Genomic DNA, 19,575 nt, shown 5'->3' on the forward strand with positions numbered 1-19,575 from the left:
TGTATACATAAAAAAAAAACACAGCCTTTACTTTCAGCTTAAATATAATATTTTGTTTGAATATTAGGTGCCTAGAAATAAATTACAATAACATCTTAAATAGTCCATCATCAAAAGAAAACAACCTTAAGATTTTGAAATAAATAAAAAATATCATTGTCTTACCAAATGTATAAATATACCTAGAAACTAATAAAAACAAAATGTAAACAAAAAAAACAACAAAACTATATTACCTACTGATGATGTAGCTAGATATTCGAATTAATCTCCAGTCACAGTCACCTATCGATTTTCAATTTGCTCTCAAAACACAAAATTATAATAACATGAGACAACGCTAACCACACACCCCTTAAAAACGCCTGTGTAAGAACAGTATATCCTAATTATTGTACATATTGTATATTATGTAGGTACACAAGAACTACATACAATTGTTCCAGGTTTGTAGAAGGCATTGTATTTCCCTGGTTGAGTCTGGTAGAAGCAGTAACCAGGAAAACAAAGTGTTGTCAGAACTCGCAAGATAAAAATTGTAAAACAAAAATATATCAATTTGTTAAAAGAGGAACTTTCTAAAAACTATAATTTACTTAATTCTATCAAAATACCATATAAATAGTTTTACGTCTTCCAACTTCATCACCCGGCATAATTCCTTTCTATGTATCTGAAAAAAGAAAAAAACAATTTTTGATTTGTTCATTGTTTTCCACTTGGTTTTGCTTCGTTTTCGTTGTCGCTGTCGGCAGAATATTGTCTTCGTTTGCATTTTCAAATTGTTTTAAAATTTTGGATTTTACCTCGGGAGTGTGAGTGAAGTGTAAACAATAATAATAAGTTGTGAATAAAAAAATAAAATAATTACAATTTAATACAAAATAATATATACCTATAGTTAAAGGAGGTGGTAAAGGCGATTGACGCAAGGCATGGCTGACGAGGAAGGTAAGAACTAGAAATCCAGAGCCAGCGCCAGTGCCAGTGGCGATGGCAGACATCAAATGGCATGCGCTGAAAAATATTATTTTCCACCATGAACCAATATGAGAGACAAAAAGTTTTACAATTTATGTATCTGGTGCTAGGTACGTAGAGTTGTATTCTTGTGTGCATCTTTTTGAGTATTTTTTTTATTGTTGTCTATAGGAGAAAAATTATAATTTTTTTACCACCCCATTTTTTTTTTGAGGAATGTGCTGATATAGCTGGTTATTGTAAAACAAACTACCCTTTTGCTTTTGTGCGGTAGTCGTAACTCGTTACAAGTGCATGTTGTTGTTTGGAAAATTTGGTTTCAACTAAACTGTTGCTTTTGATAGCAACAAAAATACGATGGCGATTAAGTCTGGAATATGCCGCTAAAAAATAAACAAAAAAATCCGGAATGTGTGTTGTTGGTTCGTTGTCGTTGGTTTTGAAATACCGCTAAAGTGAAGCAGTCTTAACTATATGTTAACTTGAATAGGTAAATAGATGATTATTAATTTAAAGATTGAAAAGAATGTAATTTTATGAGCGATGTAGGTACGTTCCTAGAATTTTATTTTTTATGTTGATGAATTAAATTACCCATGTAGACCATAAACTTAGCAGCAAGATTGTAAAATAGTGCAATTTTTTGGATATGTAATCTTTTATGACTTCAATACAAAAATTGGATTCATTGAATTCATCTAGAGATTTAAGCTTAAAATTTTGAGATCTGCAATAATTTGAACTTGAAAAAATTGCAATAATTTTGTCTTCAATCATTTGACGCCATTTTTCTGTGTTTTGTATGTAAAAAAGTGAACTTTGAAAATTAATTTAAAATAGAAATATAGTTTTTATTTATATGCACATACCTATCTATCGAATAAAAAAAACCGCGAGGCGAAATTCGTGCTGCCAGTAATGGAAAGTTGAGCCTCATTTTATTTTGAAATAATTGTATTCCTTTGAAGTCTTTGCATTTTTTTGAAACATTGTTATTCTTTTAAAGTGTGAAAGTGTGAAGTGAAATTTTATTACACATTTTAAATTTTTAATTTTAACCGTTGACATATGACATCGAAAGTTGGTGACTAACAATGATATGGTTGCGTTGCGTGGGTCAGTGAATGGGTCAGTTTATATATTTTGGTCTTCATAAATACGATGACCAGCTACTTTTTTGTTGGAACCGTGAGAAAAGTTTAATTTAATTCAAGCATACGATTAAAATTATCTGTTTAAATATTAGAAATATTATTATTAACTGACAAATATATAAATAATGGAAGACATTAAGATTTTTCAAACAATTCATTCTAACTTTAACTCAAAATCAAAACATAAATTTAGAAAAAGGGAAAATAAAATAAAGTACATATGTAAATTAAAGTGGAAAGACTTCAAGTGAATCCAAAGGCTTCAGGCGAATATAAAGGTGAGACTATTATAAATTTGTCGACTGGATATAATAACGGGTATTGGTGCTTAATACCTACAAGCATATTTTACTATGGGAGAGGGTCTATTTCTAATCCATATAATACATAAAAATAGTAATGCGGAAACACTGCTTTTATAAAAATAATTGGAAGTGATACCAAATCTAACAGACAAAATGTAACCTGGTGTCAAATAGAAAAACTCATATTTGGATCTCAAGAATAGATCCAAACATAGAAAATGTTTTCGCTTTATTGTTGTAAGTCATATAAATAAATATCCTTATCTAAACCTTGGGAAAAATAAAACACTGCTAGTAATTGTATTCCCAAAAGATTGAATTCTTTTACAACCTTTCTTAGCAGGTTATTTAGAAATCTATGGTTAGTTCAACTGATGAGTATGAATATCTGTACCAAGTACATTCGTGTTAATACCTGCATATGTCATTTTTTAAATGTCTTCATCGTTAGATACTTCAGAAAATTTTATTTGTACCACTTTATTTAACTCCCTCCAAGAGCAAGAGGAAACCATTGTCTATTTCGATTTTGCAAGTTAATTTCGACACAACATTTATCAATTATTTTTAACCGCTTCCTTTAAGAGAGAGCATTTTTAGAGGTTTCTAGAGTTTTTTTTATATGGCATAAAGCAAAGACTGTTTTTTGGAATTATAATTTCAATATGATTTCAACTTATGACCTTCACGACCGGTTTAGATGTATATATTCAAATCTAGAGGTCAATTTTCGATCAGTTTTTGCAATATTTATGGCCTCACATTAGCCAATGTTGTTCTCCAGGTGTTCAATAATTTTGGTCTTATCGGTGTATACTATTGGCTTCACAGATCCACTCAAAAATTATTCAAGCCAGGTTAAATTGGAAGATCTGAGGCCCCTAATGAATGAAATGTTACTTTCAATAATTCAATTATGGCATTATCTGTTCGACATGTTGCGCTGCCCACCATGCCGTCTTGTTCATACCATTACTTCTGCACATTATGGCTCTATGAAGGTCACCATAGTTATTCCACCAACTCATAAGGCACAATAGTCAGATTTTATCACTTTATTAGAAAATTCGCTTATTTTATGTTTCGAACAGAACCACGATTTTGAAAATAAATGTTCACAATTTGGAAGCGTTGTTTAGGCGTCAGTCTATTTATGTTTAAAAAGCCAAACTAAACTTAAAGTAAATCACCTGAAAGTTGACAAAATGGCCGCTAGTTAAAATAGTGTAACCAACTTCAGCTTATACTTCTAAAAAAAGGACCCAGACATTAAACTGAAAATCCTACTTAATATTTTTGTATATATGAAAAAGTCAGAAATGCTTAAAAAAGAATTGATTAATAAGTATAAGTAAGTATTTTAAAAAATTTAACTTTCAATTAGTTTATTTAAATATATAACGGTACATATTTACTTAATTTAAGAACACAAGTAGTTTTAGTTTTGCAAAAGTAAAAAAAGCAAAGCTTTTATGTTATTACTGTAATGTATTGCGACGACAAGGAGCAGTTATAACTTGAATCAACTTTAAAAAAAAACTCTTAACACACTTGTTTTTAATTTTTTTCAATAGGACATCACCAAAGAATCCATATGCGAAACACCATGTCTCAAGAAACGAATGTTTCTTCATTGCTTTCATCATGGGGCTTATCAGATCTTCAATCAAAATTCAAATGTTAGTACACGTATATCTCTATTTTACCTACTCTGAACGTTCTTACGATTATATATTCTTTATTAAATTATATAATATTTTAGTACACCGAATCGAATCTCGAGCTTTATTGTGTCTCACTGAAAAAGACATTTGCGAACTTATACCAAGAATTGGTAGACGAGCAATTTTTCGATCAAGTCTTAAAGAATGGCGTCGACGGAATTTTCATCATAAACGAAGATCTGCACCACCAGCAATGTCATCTTCACTGCGAATTGACCCCAGAATTGAATTAGAATCAGCAAGTAATAGTGAAGAGACTCCCCCGCCCACAAATAATATCCCCCATTTAAATACTGTCGTAAAGGATGAACAAATGCATTCTGATTATGAATCAGAAGAAGTAAGTGAACATATGCAAATTCAAAATGGGAACATCATCCTTCCACCACATGTTAATGGTGGTGGAGGTGGTTTTGATGAAGATCAATCAGAAGAAGAAGAGGAACAAACATCTTTGGAACGTCCATTTTCGGAAACACCAGAAGCGAAGAAATTTAATGTTACTATGTCGACAAAGAAAAACAGTAATAATTGTAATGTTGTAAGTATTTTAATTTTTTAAATATTATAAGAACTGTCATACTGAAAGAAAGGGTGTTTTTTCAGACGTGTGGGAAGAGAAATAAAACGCATATAATTTAATATTAGGCCAAAATATGAGTTTGCTATTATTAGAAATAATTTTTTGCAAATGGCTCCATCCTTCCAAAAATGGCGATTGCGGATGGGTTCATTCTTCTTCCCAACATCAGCTATAGCTAAATTTACTGACTCTGCTGATCCGTTATGTAGATCAAATTTAAGACGCGATGTGTCACTCAAATTGAACCATTGCATTGTTATAGTAATAAATATGTATGCACGATTTGCAAACGTTGCTAAGAAGTAAGCAAATTCATAACAAAAAAATGGCAAACCAAATTGAGCATAAATCAAGTGACAGCTGCCAAAAAGAATAATTCCGAAAAAGTATTTCTAAATTTAAACCACAAATGTCTAAAAACCACTCTTTCTTTTCTCGATGTTATAAAGGATTCTTAGCGTAAAAATAAATAAAAACTTTTTAACAGGATGTGAGTGAAATTCTTTCCAATAGCCCCGAAGGACAACAAATTATTGCTTACTATGAAGTTAATGGTAGTTTCGATTATAGCCATCGCAGAAGGCTTGTTACTCTGCTTATAAATGAGGTTGTACGCCAGAACAAGTGGTTGGTGCAAGAAGATTTTGCTAAAATATCACATGATATCATTCAAATGTTTCCTAGAGAAGATGTGGTATGTATACCTACTGAATCCACATCCTATTATTAAACATGTATGTATTTTCTTTTTTAATTTTTAGAACACATACTACACAGCTAGAAATGGGCTCAAAAATCCAAAGGGTTGTCTCTACAACAAATTTTTAAACTTAACTCGAAAGTTACGACAAGAAGGGATATTACAATATCGCAATAACGTTCAAATAATGCCAGAACGCATTTCAACAAGACATTCCGGCGAAATAAAATGCTATACTGAAAGTTATTAAAAAGAAAATTAACACATTTTGTATAAGTTAATTTGTGTTTGCATCGTGTACATATTATAATAAAAATCTCGAAATTTTACTGATTCAGCTTAGAAAACTTTGCATTTTGAAAAATTGAGTGGAAGCGATAAATGTTTTCTTTTGTATTTAAAAAAAAATGTTCAATAAAAAGATCTCAAAATATTTTTGCCTAATAATTTTTTAATGAAAATAAGGATAATCGCACCCTATAAAGAGTCCCTTCGAAGCTCAGGAATTTTTGTATATGTATATATCTTCATAACCCCCAAACGAATCTAAAATATCATTACCATATAGAAATCTTTTTTCGGAGTTTTAAGGCAGCTACTTTACCTCAAAATATGAAGAGAAAAATCTATTTTAAGTTTTTGTTGTTAATGTGTTGATAGGTTGATAATCGTTTTTGTTATTAATCAAAAATGGATTCAAACGCAATTGAATTTTTTTATATAAATTTTGAAAATTTCCAAAAGAGAGGGAAATTAAAGCTAAAGATTTTAAGAGGTGCATTTAATAAATTCGAAGACAAAGTATCAGTAACATTCATTTGTCAGCATAAATATTTTATAATTGAAATTAATTTGTAACACCTGAAAACAAAGTTAAATAAAATGACAAAGCCTTCGTTATAAAAAGCCTTTGTGTGTCCTTATAGATGATAAGTCTTACTTTGGACTGTATTCCGTTCTCGACTGTTCAATTTGGTCAAATTGCATTTTAGTTTCGTTTTTCTGCTGTAGAATTTCTCCTTTTCTTCGATTCCTTTTACCTCTTCAATCTCACAGAGTTTTTACCGGTCTGTTTGTTTGGCGTAAGTGTCTTTAAATCTCCTCAGCATTTGTTTTCTGATTTTTTCATAATTCTTCACTTTTGATGTGAATTTATTTTTTTAACTTGATTTGTTCCCTTAAGAGGCTGTCAATACCCTCCTAAGTCAACGACATCAAAACGATTGGTGTTTGTTTTTCATTGTTTTAGTTTAACTTTGTGAAAGTGTTAACTAGTGCAGTAGAACTGCCAAGTTGGCAGTGCCAACTTCCCAGCTAAACATTTTTAAAAAAATGGTATTAGTTTTATTGAAAAGAGGGGAAAGTCTGACGAAAAATCCAGATCTGCGAGTTTGATATAAAATCAAAAACAAATCAATTTATTCTACCCTATAGAATCCAAAAACGGGGTAAATTTGTGTTTTGACATATCTAGATCAAGAAGAAGTTGATTTGTTTTACCCTTGGAAAACCCCATTTTCTCCTTTAATTTACTCCCACAAGGCGTTAATTTCCTTTTTTGGAAATTTAGAATATCCTTGAGTTATTTTCATACGTTTTTGGAATAAAGCTGAGTCTGATTTTTGAATACTTTTTTTTCCCCTTTGAGAAATTAAAAGTGCAACACACATTTAACCAAACTGCAAATTTCAAACAGAATGTTTTTAATATGATAAGACCTATTATAAATTTTTTTGGTATGAGGCCTTTGATAAGATAAGACTAAGTATGAATTTGTTTTCCTTTTAATATTATGTTACGTCTAAAACTATAACTAAAGTCTTGGCCGTATCCCAAACCAAAAGTTCAACAAAATCATGCTTAAAACTATCAATTTCGTCAGCAACAAGCAACAATTTGTATATGAAAAAAATAATATCATTTATATGAGTGGACATGATTTTAAAATTTTTAGACAACACCCATCAAAAAGAAGACCTTCATAACTATAAAAAATCTTTCTGCAGAAGACGGAACTAAAATATTGAATTTTTGAATTTCATTATTGTTTTTAGAAATTTATTTTATCCTATTGATTTTTCAATTATAGAAGTAACGTTCTTTCATAAAAAACTTTAAAGAAAATCTGTTCGAAGTGTAGCATTAATTAAAATTTCTTGTGTATTTGACGTTTGACGGTTTTCTTCTCAATGAGACAATGTAAACTTTCCTTAACAAAAATACAGAACTTAATTTTGTGTTCAGCAAAAAATCAGCATACAGCCTCAAATATTTATATCATGGAACACGTCTATTTTCCAAAAACAAATATTTTGACAGATCTATATGTCATGTATACGTCAAAAGTGGAAAAATTAAAAAAAATCGAAAAACCTTCAGCAGAAAAACAAGAATTTTACTTTTTTCACCTGCGTTCTGATTTTCTCATAACGCACCAAAAAATAAATATGAATTTTCATTCAAATCAAGAAAAACACAAACAATAATTCCTCAAAAATAATAAAGTCTTAACAAAAATGTCCGAAATCGATTCACATCACGGTTCTCAATTGGAACTTTTTGGCGAGCATATGGAAAATTATAATGTCGAAGTATTTAAAATCAAATAATTTTGACAATAAAAACAATTAAATTCATTTAAATTCTTTTTGATTGTAGGCTTCAGCCATTCACCGGAAGTTACAAAGTAAAATCGAGGCCCTACACATTTTACGAAAGGAACTCGAACAATTTCGCACCGAACGAGATCAATTCAAGCTAATGGCAGAGACTCTGCAATTACGATACTCGGCTGTTCGTAGGAATACCGATTATAACAATTGTGGCTTTGGTGGAAAGTCGTCGGTGGCTAGTATGTTACATGACACAAGGGAAAGGAACATCAAGCTTACCACAGAGTTGGAAGCAATGAAACAAAAACTTAGCGAACTACAGGGAGACATTGAAGTTTTAAGAGTTCGAGGTTCAGTGGGAATGTCTAAGGAAGTCCAACCATCGGTATCAAGCAGTTTGAATAGGGAGGAAGATCAGTGGAAGCAAGAGAAGGCGGATTTCATTTGTCATTTAGAGAATCTCAAGAAGAAAGTAAGAGGAAAACTATTTGCATTTTGTAGAGTGGTTCATGTTTAGATTGCTCTCTTGTAGAATGCCCAGCTAGCCTTTGACTTAAAGGCAATTCTGGACGAAAAGGAAGAAGCTGTAACCGAGAGAGATGCTTACAAATGCAAAGCACATCGGTTGAACCATGAACTACTGCTCGCACTCAAGGCCAACGAATCACATCCAAGGGTAGTTCTTGTTTTGCGATTTCTTGTTATTTATTTTATATTTGTATTTTCATACCTCTTTAGCTTCTTGACGTTGATAGCATAGTTCTAGAAAATAAGTACCTGCAAGAGAGACTGAAGAATTCCGAAGCCGAACTTGAGTTTACCACACAATCCATGAACAAGTATAAGGTAAAGATTTTAAATTAAGATTAGTCCAATTCTACTTGCATCCAAAATATAGAGAGAATAAGCTACTAACAATGTTTGTGTCTTATAAAATCATTTGTTTGCTATCACACAATTTGTATTCAAGGCAATGCTGGATGCAAAACGCAAGAAAGGTATCATTAAATTAGGAAATAACAGTCAAGATATTATGTCCCATAAGCAAGGTAAACGCGCTAGTTTTTGTTGATGTTGTTGTTATTGTTTTTATTATGTTTGTGCTTAAATTTAGTTTTATTTTGATTTTATTTTTAAAAAAATTGTCCACAGTCCAGTCTTATTGAATTAAGTAAAAATTGACCAAGCTCTATATTTATTCGATGAATCGATTTTTATGTGAAAATCATTGTGGTAAATTTTTAAACATTTAAAAATATTTTCTTGGATAAACGACTACGAATACAACGTTACTAAGCCATGTGATGGGCTCAAAAAATCGATTTGTTTCTCTTTTTTGCATGAAGTGCTTTCTTAACATGTTCTTAGATACGGTAGTAAAGTTATTTTTAAAAAATTGAAGTCCTTTTAAAGAAACAACATTTAAAAGTGCCATCATGTAAATGCGTTTGAGGTCGGTAGAAAAATATTGGGAAAAGTAGTAACGAAGAAAGAATGTGTTTGCAACGTAGAAAATAGAATGAGAACACGAGTTTGGGCTGTTAAAGTAAACTTACAGATGGAGTTATTCAAGAAAATTCTCTTGTAGATTTGAAAAAGGAAGTTTGGGGAACGTATCATCACAAATTTTCCTCCAATGAAAACTCTAAACATCAATTTTAGCAGAAGCTAAGAATAAGCTCGATAAATTAATCACGATAAACTACCTCTAATATCTGAAGTTCAAGAAGCCATCGTTATTTGGGAGCAGAGACACAAAAGAATAAAGAATCTCTAAATTCGTTGATTTGGACTTTTTCTCATTCCAGCATTTCCAATTTGTTCCCTAAAATCTTTCGTAACAGCAGAAAATACCAACCAAAAAGGTATCTCTAGAATAAAATGGTATGACCCAAAATGGTATGTTGCTTATAAAAATAAGCTCGAGTCAATTGTACCCTCCATCATAATATCAACAGATTCAATTGAAGAACGATGCAAAACAATCAAAAGCTGTATTTATGAAGCAAACGGAGCTCCCATGCAAGAAAAATACTCTTAAAAACCTTAAATTCTTCAGAAAACTGAACCTGGAAACATGTCGTAGAAACTAAAAAAAAAAATAGAATTGTATACAAAACAAAAAACAAGCTTATTTCTTAACCTTAACCTTACTTGAATATGTTCATTCAGCCCGAGAGTGGTGGACGATTGCTAAGCAAATACGCGGATAGTCGATAAGAGTAAATGAATTTAAAATACATTTTGAAAGCTTACTCTCGTAATCAAATGATTCAGCTAGTATCTCATACGCTCTTCCTCAGAGACATGTTCCTGAGTTAGATTACCCCATTGAACTGCACGAGATATATTCTGCTATATCTTCATCAAAAGATTTGAAAACTCCTAGTTTTTATGGAACAGCATCTCCATCTCTTATTGAAAAACAGAAGTTATTCACTGAGATTCTTGAAACTGCATCGCTACCATCATCTTTCAGAATATCCATTATATACCAACTGTTCAAGAAAGGAGATACAAATGTTGTATCAAACTACAGAGGACTTTTATTTTTTAATACGCTCTATAAGTTGTTTACTACAGTTCTCTTAAACAGACTGTCAGCTTGGTTAGAAAAAAACAACATCATCAATGAATTTCAAGCTGCATATAGAACCAACTATTCTACTGTGGACCAAGTTTATAATCATTCATGCATAATTCAACTTCAACCCTGCTAAAAGAAGAAACTCGTCGCTTTTTTCATCGATATTAAGGCCGCTTTTAATAGCATTGACAGGAATGCTCTTATCTATAAGGTATCGGCTCTGGGAATATCTGCGAAGATACTGGCTACTATAAAGTCTCTTTATAAGGATACTAATGCAGCTGTTTGGGATGGTTCGTGTTTGTCAGACTTTTTCCCACAAAGAAGGGTGTTCGTCAAGGATCTGTGCTAAGCTCTCTTATTTTAGTTCTGTTTTTAAATGATCTTCATGCGGAACTTCCAATCGGTATTCTTTTAGACGATCTTCAAATTAACGCCCTTTTATATGCGGACGATATTGTACTGTTGTCAGATAATCCTTCCAGTTTGCAACAGCTAATTGAGGGTTTTAAGACTTACTGCATTCATGATAAGTCGGAAATATAAATATTTCGCAATGGTGGCAGAAGAGTAGCGTGGTGTGTCTAATCAATACAAATATCTTGGCGTAGTGTTTAGTTACATGTCTTGGAATGAGTATCTAACAAACATCATCTAAAATCCAGATACTTATCAGTTATCATCTTTAATTAAGGTGTTTTTTAGAATAAAGTATGGACGAAACGATGAAAAACGAATCTCACGCTCTGAGCGGCTCGTAAGAATGCTCTTAAAGGGGCCAAGTCTGACTCAAGAAGAGAACAATCAGCTTTGAAAGTGTTTCAAAAAAATAAGAAATACGACTAATAACTTTCATCCATCGTATCTCAAAAAGGCTTGACAAATGATTCGACTTTTATTAAATGTCTACCAAAAGTCCAATTTTTAGTATATTCATTCGAATATGGTGTCCATTCCGTACATTTGGGATTAGAGATTAAATCGCCACTCATTTGTTTGTAGTTTGAGATATGCCAATCATCCGGAATGGTTGAGAAAGTGCGAACCTATTTTTTAAGGCGGGAGTGTTCAGAACGATGCAATTCATGTTAACACAATATTTTTTTTTTTAAATTTATATTTATACTCTTAAAAAAAATCTATAAAAAACAGGGTGTTACATAGGACATTTGTACTAAAATCAACTAGCAATTTAATTTAATAAACCAAATAAACAAACAAACACAAAATAGAAGTAGGAAGATAATAAATTGCAAGAAAACCCAATTACTTATGTAGCTAGTAAATTGTTGCATTAGTCAATTCTTTTTATTCAATTACGCTTTTCCCATTTATCAATTTTTTGTTTTATCAACTTAATATTTTTGTAGTTTCTTGTATAAATCTTTACACTGACTTGTTCCCACACGAAACAACTACATTCTTTATAACTAATTTTAAAACGATGCTTTTTTGTAGTGAAAAAATTACTAGATAACGGTGTTGACTTGCCTACAAAAACAGAAACCATAGCCGATCTGAAATCACTATGCTTAGCGTTATTGGATAATCTCAACGATAAGAATCTCGCTCTAAATCATCAAAAGAAAACGAATAAGTAAGTAGCCAACCTATACAGATTCTATAAGTCTACATTTTTGTTTTTCATTTAGAATCCTAGCATCGAAAATAGCCGAACTGGAACAACGAATTCAGATTGTTTCTGGCTGTGAATCTGGTTCCTCTGATGTTATATGTTTTTCGCCATCACAAATTCTTCTCAATGGCTATTGTCCCTCCAGTGTTGACACCGAACCGAAATCCCCAAACGTTACTGAAGATTCCGGTACAATGTCATCGGAACCTGATGATTCACAAAAAACCTCAAGAGTCTCCGAAGAAGATGGTATGTCATCATCGTTATCAACCGAATCTGGTCGTAGTATTCTCTCTTCTGAATATGATGTCGCTGGAAGCGGTAGCGGCATTGGCAACGGAGCTCAATGTTCTTTGCTCACAAGTGACATTATGACTTCGTTGTATCCATTTAAAGATGTCGACACCAAGAAGGCTACATCGATAACATCGTCTATTGCCAAAGAACGTTTAGACGATCTTAAGGACTTGCCACCGGAATTGGCTGCAATGGTGCAAAAAGCATTACACGACTTGGATGTTCAAGAATTCGAGGAATCACTTATCGAAGATGCTGCGCATTAGTATATGAGATTTTCTCAAATGTACTTTCTTCCTTTTTTAAGTAAATATAAAAAAAAACTTGTACTTTAGTCAGGGAATTGATATAAAACGTATAAATGCTTGTATCTTTAAATAATGCAAACTTACGTTATTCTTATTTCCATATAACCCTCACCCACCCAATTCTATTTGTGTGTATTGTATAGGCATATGAAAAGTTACTGAAACAAATAACTATGTAAAATTGTAAAGGATAGATCGTGTTAAGGAATGAACAATAAAAATATTCTAAAGTAAAAATATCAATACTCAACCACTTTCTGTTTTTATCAAAGTTACGAAACATGATAAGTATTCAAAAAAAAAAAAAACACACTTTTCGTAGTATAAAATATATTTCGTTATTATTTACTTCTATTAAAATCACAGCTAAACGAAGTATGTACAAAAAAAAGGAAAGATGAAAAGATATATCAGCCAAAAACAAAGAACATCAACGAACCCAATCTGTAATAAATAAAAATTAAATAATATTGATGGAAAATGGTTTTTGAAATGGATTCGAAAATTTATTTATGTCTTTTGTGAAGATGTATGTGTGTAACGATGTTTCAAAGCATGGAGTTGTTATTTGTTTTCCAACATATAGCTTCAAAATCCAATGCTAAGCATGCTTAAGGAAGAAATTCGTAAACATAACATGCAAAATTTGTAATAAATCAGATAAGCTCAAGTGGTAAAAATCTAACACTCACAAATATTTGTGCCTAAAAACATCGAAACTATTTTGGAGGTAATGTAATTGGTCGAGATTAAATATTTTTTGGTATGATATAAATAGGGTGTTTATTATTGTCTCAAAAAATTCCAAGTATGGCATCTTGTTGGAACTGATCGTATACATATTTAAAAGCCAGGGGCCATTTTCACTCCCTGGATTTTTAGAAATATAAACTTAGCATGATAACGTTTAAAATTTTGAATTTTGAACATGCCAATAATTGCCGTTTTTTTGTGCCGTGAGAGCCAAACATTTGTTTCTGTTTTTCGCCAAAACCAATAACAATAATACAAAATTCGTGAAAACCAATAACTTGCCACTCTCATGGTTTTCCTGTTTATCGTAATCCTGCTTTTTTAATGCATACATATTTTGTTTTTGGTAAAAACCAGTTAAACTCATTTTGAATATGAAAACAACTTTCGCCTTTTATCCATGAAAACCAAAAATTTTCCGCTCTGCTAGTTTTTCCACAATTTACCAAAAAGGGTTTCATACAAAAATACAAAAACAAGTAATTGCGTATATGCGTAAGTACCTCTCTTCATATATTTTTCTTAAACCAATTGTTTAAAGCTTTACTAGAGCTACAATTCAGCTGATTTCTAAAATAAACCTTTGGTAATATAAATATTTAATCAGTTTTTATAAATTAGCATAAAAAACCCTTTTTTGTAATTGTAAAATAAGCAGGATGGCAAAATTTTTGGTTTTCACGAATAAAAGGTGGTCATTGTTTCAACATTCTAAATACATCTTTGACAAAAAACTACAAAGTATCATGCTTTATATAATTCAAAATTAATTTTTGACTAAAAACAGAAACAAATTTTTGGCTCTCACGGCACAAAAAAACGGCAATTATTGGCATGCTCAAAATTCAAAATTTTAAACGTTATAATGCTAACTTTATACTTCTAAAAATTTAGGGAGTGTAAATTCAAATTTAATTTTTAAATTTTTGTTTAAAAAAAAAAAACAAAAAAGTATCATGCTAACTTTGTAAATATAAAGTTTTCGGGTTTTAAGAAAACGAAGAAAGCGGCGAATTTCGGGCTTTCTTGACAGAAAAACGGATAAAGAACTGCAATGACTGGCATACTAAATATTCATTATTTTGAAAGTTATACTGCTCCCAAATGAAAATGAAATTATTTTATTATCGTTTTGATTTCTATAAAAAAAATTTGTTTTGTATGTACGACTTTATTTTCTTTTGAGCATTTAAATGCAGCAAAAAAGAACATTAAGCATTAAATTTTAAATGAACCAAAAAGTCTTAAGCATGCAATTGTTAGTAAAAAGAGAAATGAAACCGATTTTAAAAGATCGCAACTAAATTTCTGATAGAAAAAGGAATCTTGCGACGAGGCGGTAAAAAAAAAAAGTAGTACATTCTAAAAATATACATTGGTGTATGTAGGTTTATTTCAAAAGCTAGTTGATTTTAATAACAACGTCATTCATATGACGTAAAACAAAATGTTAGTACATTTTCTTTAACATAACGGTTGAAATGTGAATTAAAGTTTTTATTTCTTCCAAAACCCTCTGTTTAACCTACATACATAAGTGTACACGATTAAAAGATTTTCCCATATTGACCGATTTTTATTAAAAAATGTTAACTAATTTTCTATCAATAATGTTAACACCCTATTTTAAAAATGGTTTTGCACGACCAAATTAATGGTCGCATTCACAAAGCTAGTGGCTACGTAGTCAAAGGATTCTGATTGGCTAAATCTAACTACAAAAATAGTTGAAATTTCCCCTCCGACGTAGTGTAAAAAATTCGGCTACAAAGTTAGTGGAGAATGATTTTGACGTTTCAGAATTAGCTGCTCGGTAAAGACACACGAATTCAAAATGAAATAAATCGTTCAGTAATTAAATACAAATATAAATCATGCAAATTGTGTCTTAAATTTGATTTAATTGAATTTAAAAACACAAAAGATAAATAAAGTTATCAATTCAAAAATGTTTCTTATTTTATATATTTCCATTTGTCAATAATATGACAGTTCTAGATTGACTAGCTTTGCCGTGTAGTTTTGCATTCATAAAGCTAGTTGAATGTTGACTACGTAGCCACTAGCTTTGTGAATGCGGCCAATGTTCTTTCTGTCATCTGTCAAAAAAAATGTTTTCTAATGAGTCTACCAATTTGTTTTTTATTTCTAAAGTCCATATAAACGGCAAATTTTTACTTAACAGAAAATCTCAGATATCCGGATTTTTTGTTGGTGTTTTACGTTGAAAGAACAAGCTGGGATGCTAAAAGGGAATCTAAAAGTATCCAAGAAATTCTAGTATATGTGGGTATCTGACAGTACGTTGAATTTGAAAGAACACAACAAACAACAAAAACAAAATCAATTTTAATTTTTTATAATTTTTTTGGAAAGAAGAATCCGATACATTATTAAAATTATCCATTGAAAATTTTGTTTTATAATAATTTTCGACTTCGAAATCTGAATGTTTGACTGCTTTTTGTGAACAGCTGAAAGTTGATTTTAGTTTTTGCTATCTCAATTTGTAGATACCAACTCCTTCAATGAGGTATCTACAAATCTAACATCGTGAGATTTATTTTCCTAACTCCAATAAAAATGGCGTTGTGATTTTTTAAGAATCCTTTCCATTTCTCTGGCTCACAATAAATAAGCTATCTTTGGGTTAATTTTATTAGATGGAAATATACAGCGACCACAAAGTGTACAGCAAATCTTATAAAGTGGAATCATTTTATATTTAAGGCTCTCTCGAGCGATATCCCTACAGTAGTTTTAAGGGGTATACCAATAAACCTTAAATTAAAAAGCGAACAAATTTAAATCGGGAAAAGTTAAGAACTTTTTTCGAAATCCTTCGATATCGTTACGTTGCTTTAACATAGATTTTGAACCTCGTTCGTTTTTTAACCATAATCGTTTTTTTAACCGATAAATGTTTCCTTTTTATTCAACTGTAGTCGCTTTATTTTCAATGTATAATATATTATATATTTATGAAAATCTTTAAAGAAACGAAGTTAAGCCTTAATTAATGAACAAAGTATTATAATTTTAATAAAAATCTTTTATTTTCTCTCTCTAAACTGAATACTTTTTACTTTTATGACTTTGTGGTGTAATGTAGCTTATTTTTTTTTTATAATTTTAGTAGCATTTAAATATTTTATTGTCACAAGATTAGTAATAATTTTTTGAACAATATCGCTGCATAAGTTTGAAGTATTTTATTTTATTTTTTTTCATTTTAAGGAAACAAAATAAGAATGTAAAATGAAGAAAAATACATAGTATTATCATTTAGACAAAAAATCTTAATAAACATAATTAAATAATTATTTTAAATTGATGAATTTATACAACGATAAGATTTAAACTTGATACAAAAAATTCTTCACAAATAAGAAAGAAAATTAATGAAATTTCCTTATTTTTCTTTTAAATTTTAAATCTAAAAATATACATATAAAAAATCTCAAATCTATACATAATAAAATGAAATTTTTAAACGACTAGGGAGGTGATATCATTGTAAATTTTTGTTTTTTTCTTTGCCTTTTTTGCAGTTTTGTTTTTAGATAAAAATAGTTGTTTTTGTTAAAATTATAACTCACTCTTTTACAGTCAAAGACAAAAATAAATTGGTAAAACTTATACATAAACTAAACATACTTTTAGATTTAAAACAGCCGCATGAAAAGAAAAAGCATTCGTTTCTGTTTTCTTTCTTGGCTTTTTAACTATAACTATGTAAGGATTATTTTAAAGTACAATTAAATAAGATAATACATATATATATTTATAAGTACAGTATGTAATATTTAACGCAAACTCTTAACGAAATCGTACATAACGTACATAATGATTGACAATAATTTAGTGTATTTTCATTGTTAGTAAGTGCATTTTTTTAAAACTGAAAATTAATTTGTTTCGATATTTGAATTAGCAATATTTTTTTTTCGTATACCCATAAGGTACTCATATTTTCAATTTATGTACATATTTGCGATACAAATTTGTTTTTGTTATGCATTTAAATTGAAAATTTAGTAGCTATTGTGTATTGGAAAAAATCAAGCTTCTCACAGAATCTTTCATAATCGGAATATTTGTATAAATTCGAAAAATTCATACTTATTCTCATATCATTTATCAAATTCATAGTTTTTACAATTACATTTTTTTCTGTGATAAGTTTATATATCGATTAGTGGAACTGCATGATTGAAGAGCTAAAATTAAATATACTTTAAAGGCAGTCTATTTTATTTTAAATATTATTTAACATTTTTTAGTCGCTATATTGTAGCTCTTAGTTGAAGCAGTTATGTTGATAATATGTAAATGTAGATTATTATAATTAAAATGTGTATGTTTTTTTTAAATTAATCACTTAAAACTTGTGCCTTTTGCGTGCAGTCCTTGCAACAGCAGCAGCAAAAGCTGCTGCTACTGTTGGTCTCTGCTTGACAAAACATCAGTTAATGAATGACATGTAATTCGTGAAGATAACGTAGTTTTCTACTAACCGAGCGCAAAGTTCTTGTCGCACAGTTGCTGTAAACTTATTAGCCAGACAGAGTGCTGTTGTGGTTCCGAAAACCAAATTGTAAAGGAGAACAATTTGAAAATTACCCAACCATTCGATGGCACCGAAGTCTCCGAGAAGATCGAAATTTGTAATGCCTGAAAAAAAGTAAAGAACAAATCGAAAAAAAAAATATTTATCAAAACGCATATAAGAATACTTTATTATTTGTGGAAAGCAGTGTGCAGCATGTAGTTAAATAAAATTTGCTTTTTTGAGCAGAATGAAATGAAAAAGAGTTAAATAAATATGAAAAGTGATGAATAAATAATAAAGAGATAATTTTCTTTACAAGTTAATTTAAGCTTTAAATATTAAAAATTCTCGAAAACTACAAAACCCCTGGACTCTTTCGGCGATAATTAACTTGCAATAACATCATTTGCACTATAATGGAAAAAAGAATGAAGAGTGAAAAACCGATGGAAGATTTTATTTTATTCGAACATAGGATAAAAGCTGTTTATGTTATGTCAAGAATTCACTCAATTTTTTTCAACTTGTGCAGTTATTTTCTGTCATGGATATGAACTTATTTTGAACAATTGTAATTGCTCATTTAAAACAAAATGTTTTTGAGTATACATTGAGGATATTCACGATTCGGTACATCGTTTGCAAAAGTGTAACATTTACTTACTTACTTAAGGTGGCGCTACAGTCCTGTGTGAACTAGGGCCTCACCCAACAAACTTCTCCATCTAGCTCGGTCCCTAGCTAGATGTCTCCAGTTTCGTGCTCCAAGTTGGGTGAGGTCACCTTCCACTTGTGCGCGCCACCTGATCCGCGGTCTTCCTCTACTGCGCTGTCCTGCGGGTGCGGATTCGAAGACTTTCCGGGCCGGAGCATTGGTTTCCATGCGCTCTACGTGACCCAGCCATCTTAGTCGTTGGACTTTTACTCTTCTTGCTAAGTCTACGTCGCTGGACAGCCCGTACAGTTCGTCGTTCCATCTTCTCCTCCACTCCCCTTCGATGCATACGGGACCGTAGATCACACGAAGAACTTTTCTCTCGAAGCGACCCAAGGTGCTTTCATCCGCTTTTGTTATGGTCCATGCTTCTGCACCGTATAGCAGGACGGGGATGATAAGGGTCTTATATAGCAACACTTTGGTCCCTCGAGAGAGGACATTACTACTCAATTGCTTTCTTAGTCCAAAGAAACAGCGGTTAGCAAGAGTTATTTTGCGTTTGATCTCAGCGCTGGTGTTGTTTTCTGCGTTTACAGCGGAGCCTAGGTAGACGAAGTCCTTGACTACCTCAAAGGTACGTCTGTCGATTGTGACGTTTTGACCAAAACGTCGGTGTTGTATGTCCTTTCTAGACGACAGCATGTACTTTGTTTTGCCCTCATTAA

General features: G+C 31.0%; 3 protein-coding genes and 1 long non-coding RNA gene across 10 annotated transcripts in view; 2 read left to right on the forward strand and 2 right to left on the reverse strand.

The window, feature by feature from the left end:
• Positions 1–21: 21 nt before the first annotated feature.
• LOC129942781 (uncharacterized) lies at positions 22–2,362 on the reverse strand. 3 transcript variants are annotated; one of them, XR_008781095.1, is made up of 4 exons: positions 896–1,098; positions 436–673; positions 241–365; positions 22–189 (listed from the first exon to the last, which is right to left on the reverse strand). It is a non-coding gene; the product is annotated as an uncharacterized LOC129942781 (long non-coding RNA). The 3 variants fall into 3 exon arrangements; XR_008781093.1 differs by having other exon boundaries at positions 22–365; XR_008781094.1 differs by lacking the exons at positions 22–189; positions 896–1,098 and adding an exon at positions 1,851–2,362 and having other exon boundaries at positions 249–365.
• LOC129942780 (uncharacterized) lies at positions 492–5,883 on the forward strand. Of its 3 annotated transcripts, none has more exons than XM_056051850.1 (6): positions 493–951; positions 1,196–1,471; positions 4,015–4,119; positions 4,203–4,705; positions 5,235–5,441; positions 5,509–5,883. In XM_056051850.1, the coding sequence occupies exons 3-6, from the start codon at positions 4,035–4,037 to the stop codon at positions 5,695–5,697; spliced, it is 984 nt and encodes a 327-aa protein (XP_055907825.1). In that variant the 5' UTR covers positions 493–951; positions 1,196–1,471; positions 4,015–4,034; the 3' UTR covers positions 5,698–5,883. The 3 variants fall into 3 exon arrangements, with proteins under 3 accessions (XP_055907824.1, XP_055907825.1, XP_055907826.1); XM_056051851.1 differs by lacking the exon at positions 493–951 and adding an exon at positions 952–1,091; XM_056051849.1 differs by lacking the exon at positions 1,196–1,471 and having other exon boundaries at positions 492–951.
• Positions 5,884–7,770: 1,887 nt separating this feature from the next.
• On the forward strand, positions 7,771–13,137 carry LOC129942418 (coiled-coil domain-containing protein 149). 2 transcript variants are annotated; one of them, XM_056051337.1, is made up of 7 exons: positions 7,771–8,038; positions 8,106–8,531; positions 8,592–8,735; positions 8,798–8,905; positions 9,030–9,108; positions 12,105–12,243; positions 12,299–13,137. In XM_056051337.1, the coding sequence occupies exons 1-7, from the start codon at positions 7,964–7,966 to the stop codon at positions 12,843–12,845; spliced, it is 1,518 nt and encodes a 505-aa protein (XP_055907312.1). In that variant the 5' UTR covers positions 7,771–7,963; the 3' UTR covers positions 12,846–13,137. The 2 variants fall into 2 exon arrangements, with proteins under 2 accessions (XP_055907312.1, XP_055907313.1); XM_056051338.1 differs by having other exon boundaries at positions 9,030–9,057.
• Positions 13,138–13,181: 44 nt separating this feature from the next.
• The window catches only part of LOC129942417 (protein Lilipod), a 50,044-nt gene continuing 43,650 nt past the window's right edge, over positions 13,182–19,575 (reverse strand). Inside the window, exons 9-10 of one of the 2 annotated variants that reach the window (XM_056051336.1) lie at positions 18,158–18,314; positions 13,182–13,331 (exon numbers count right to left, since the gene is read on the reverse strand). In XM_056051336.1, the coding sequence (XP_055907311.1) occupies positions 13,298–13,331; positions 18,158–18,314 (191 nt within the window). In that variant the 3' untranslated portion in view covers positions 13,182–13,297. Of the gene's footprint in view, positions 13,332–16,671; positions 18,315–19,575 lie in introns of those variants that run through there. The other variant, XM_056051335.1, reaches the window with a different exon arrangement.

The sequence above is a fragment of the Eupeodes corollae genome, chromosome 1 (genome assembly GCF_945859685.1).
Source record: "Eupeodes corollae chromosome 1, idEupCoro1.1, whole genome shotgun sequence".
NCBI lineage: Eukaryota > Metazoa > Arthropoda > Insecta > Diptera > Syrphidae > Eupeodes > Eupeodes corollae.

Coding starts and splice junctions, on each gene's coding strand:
- LOC129942780 (XM_056051849.1), top strand. Junction 4,120..4,202: donor TCTTCAATCAAAATTCAAAT/GTTAGTACACGT, acceptor ATAATATTTTAG/TACACCGAATCGAATCTCGA. Junction 5,442..5,508: donor TGTTTCCTAGAGAAGATGTG/GTATGTATACCT, acceptor TTTAATTTTTAG/AACACATACTACACAGCTAG.
- LOC129942418 (XM_056051337.1), top strand. CDS start 7,964: ATGTCCGAAATCGATTCACATCACGGTTCTCAATTGGAACTTTTTGGC. Junction 8,906..9,029: donor AATCCATGAACAAGTATAAG/GTAAAGATTTTA, acceptor TTTGTATTCAAG/GCAATGCTGGATGCAAAACG. Junction 9,109..12,104: donor TATTATGTCCCATAAGCAAG/GTAAACGCGCTA, acceptor GCTTTTTTGTAG/TGAAAAAATTACTAGATAAC.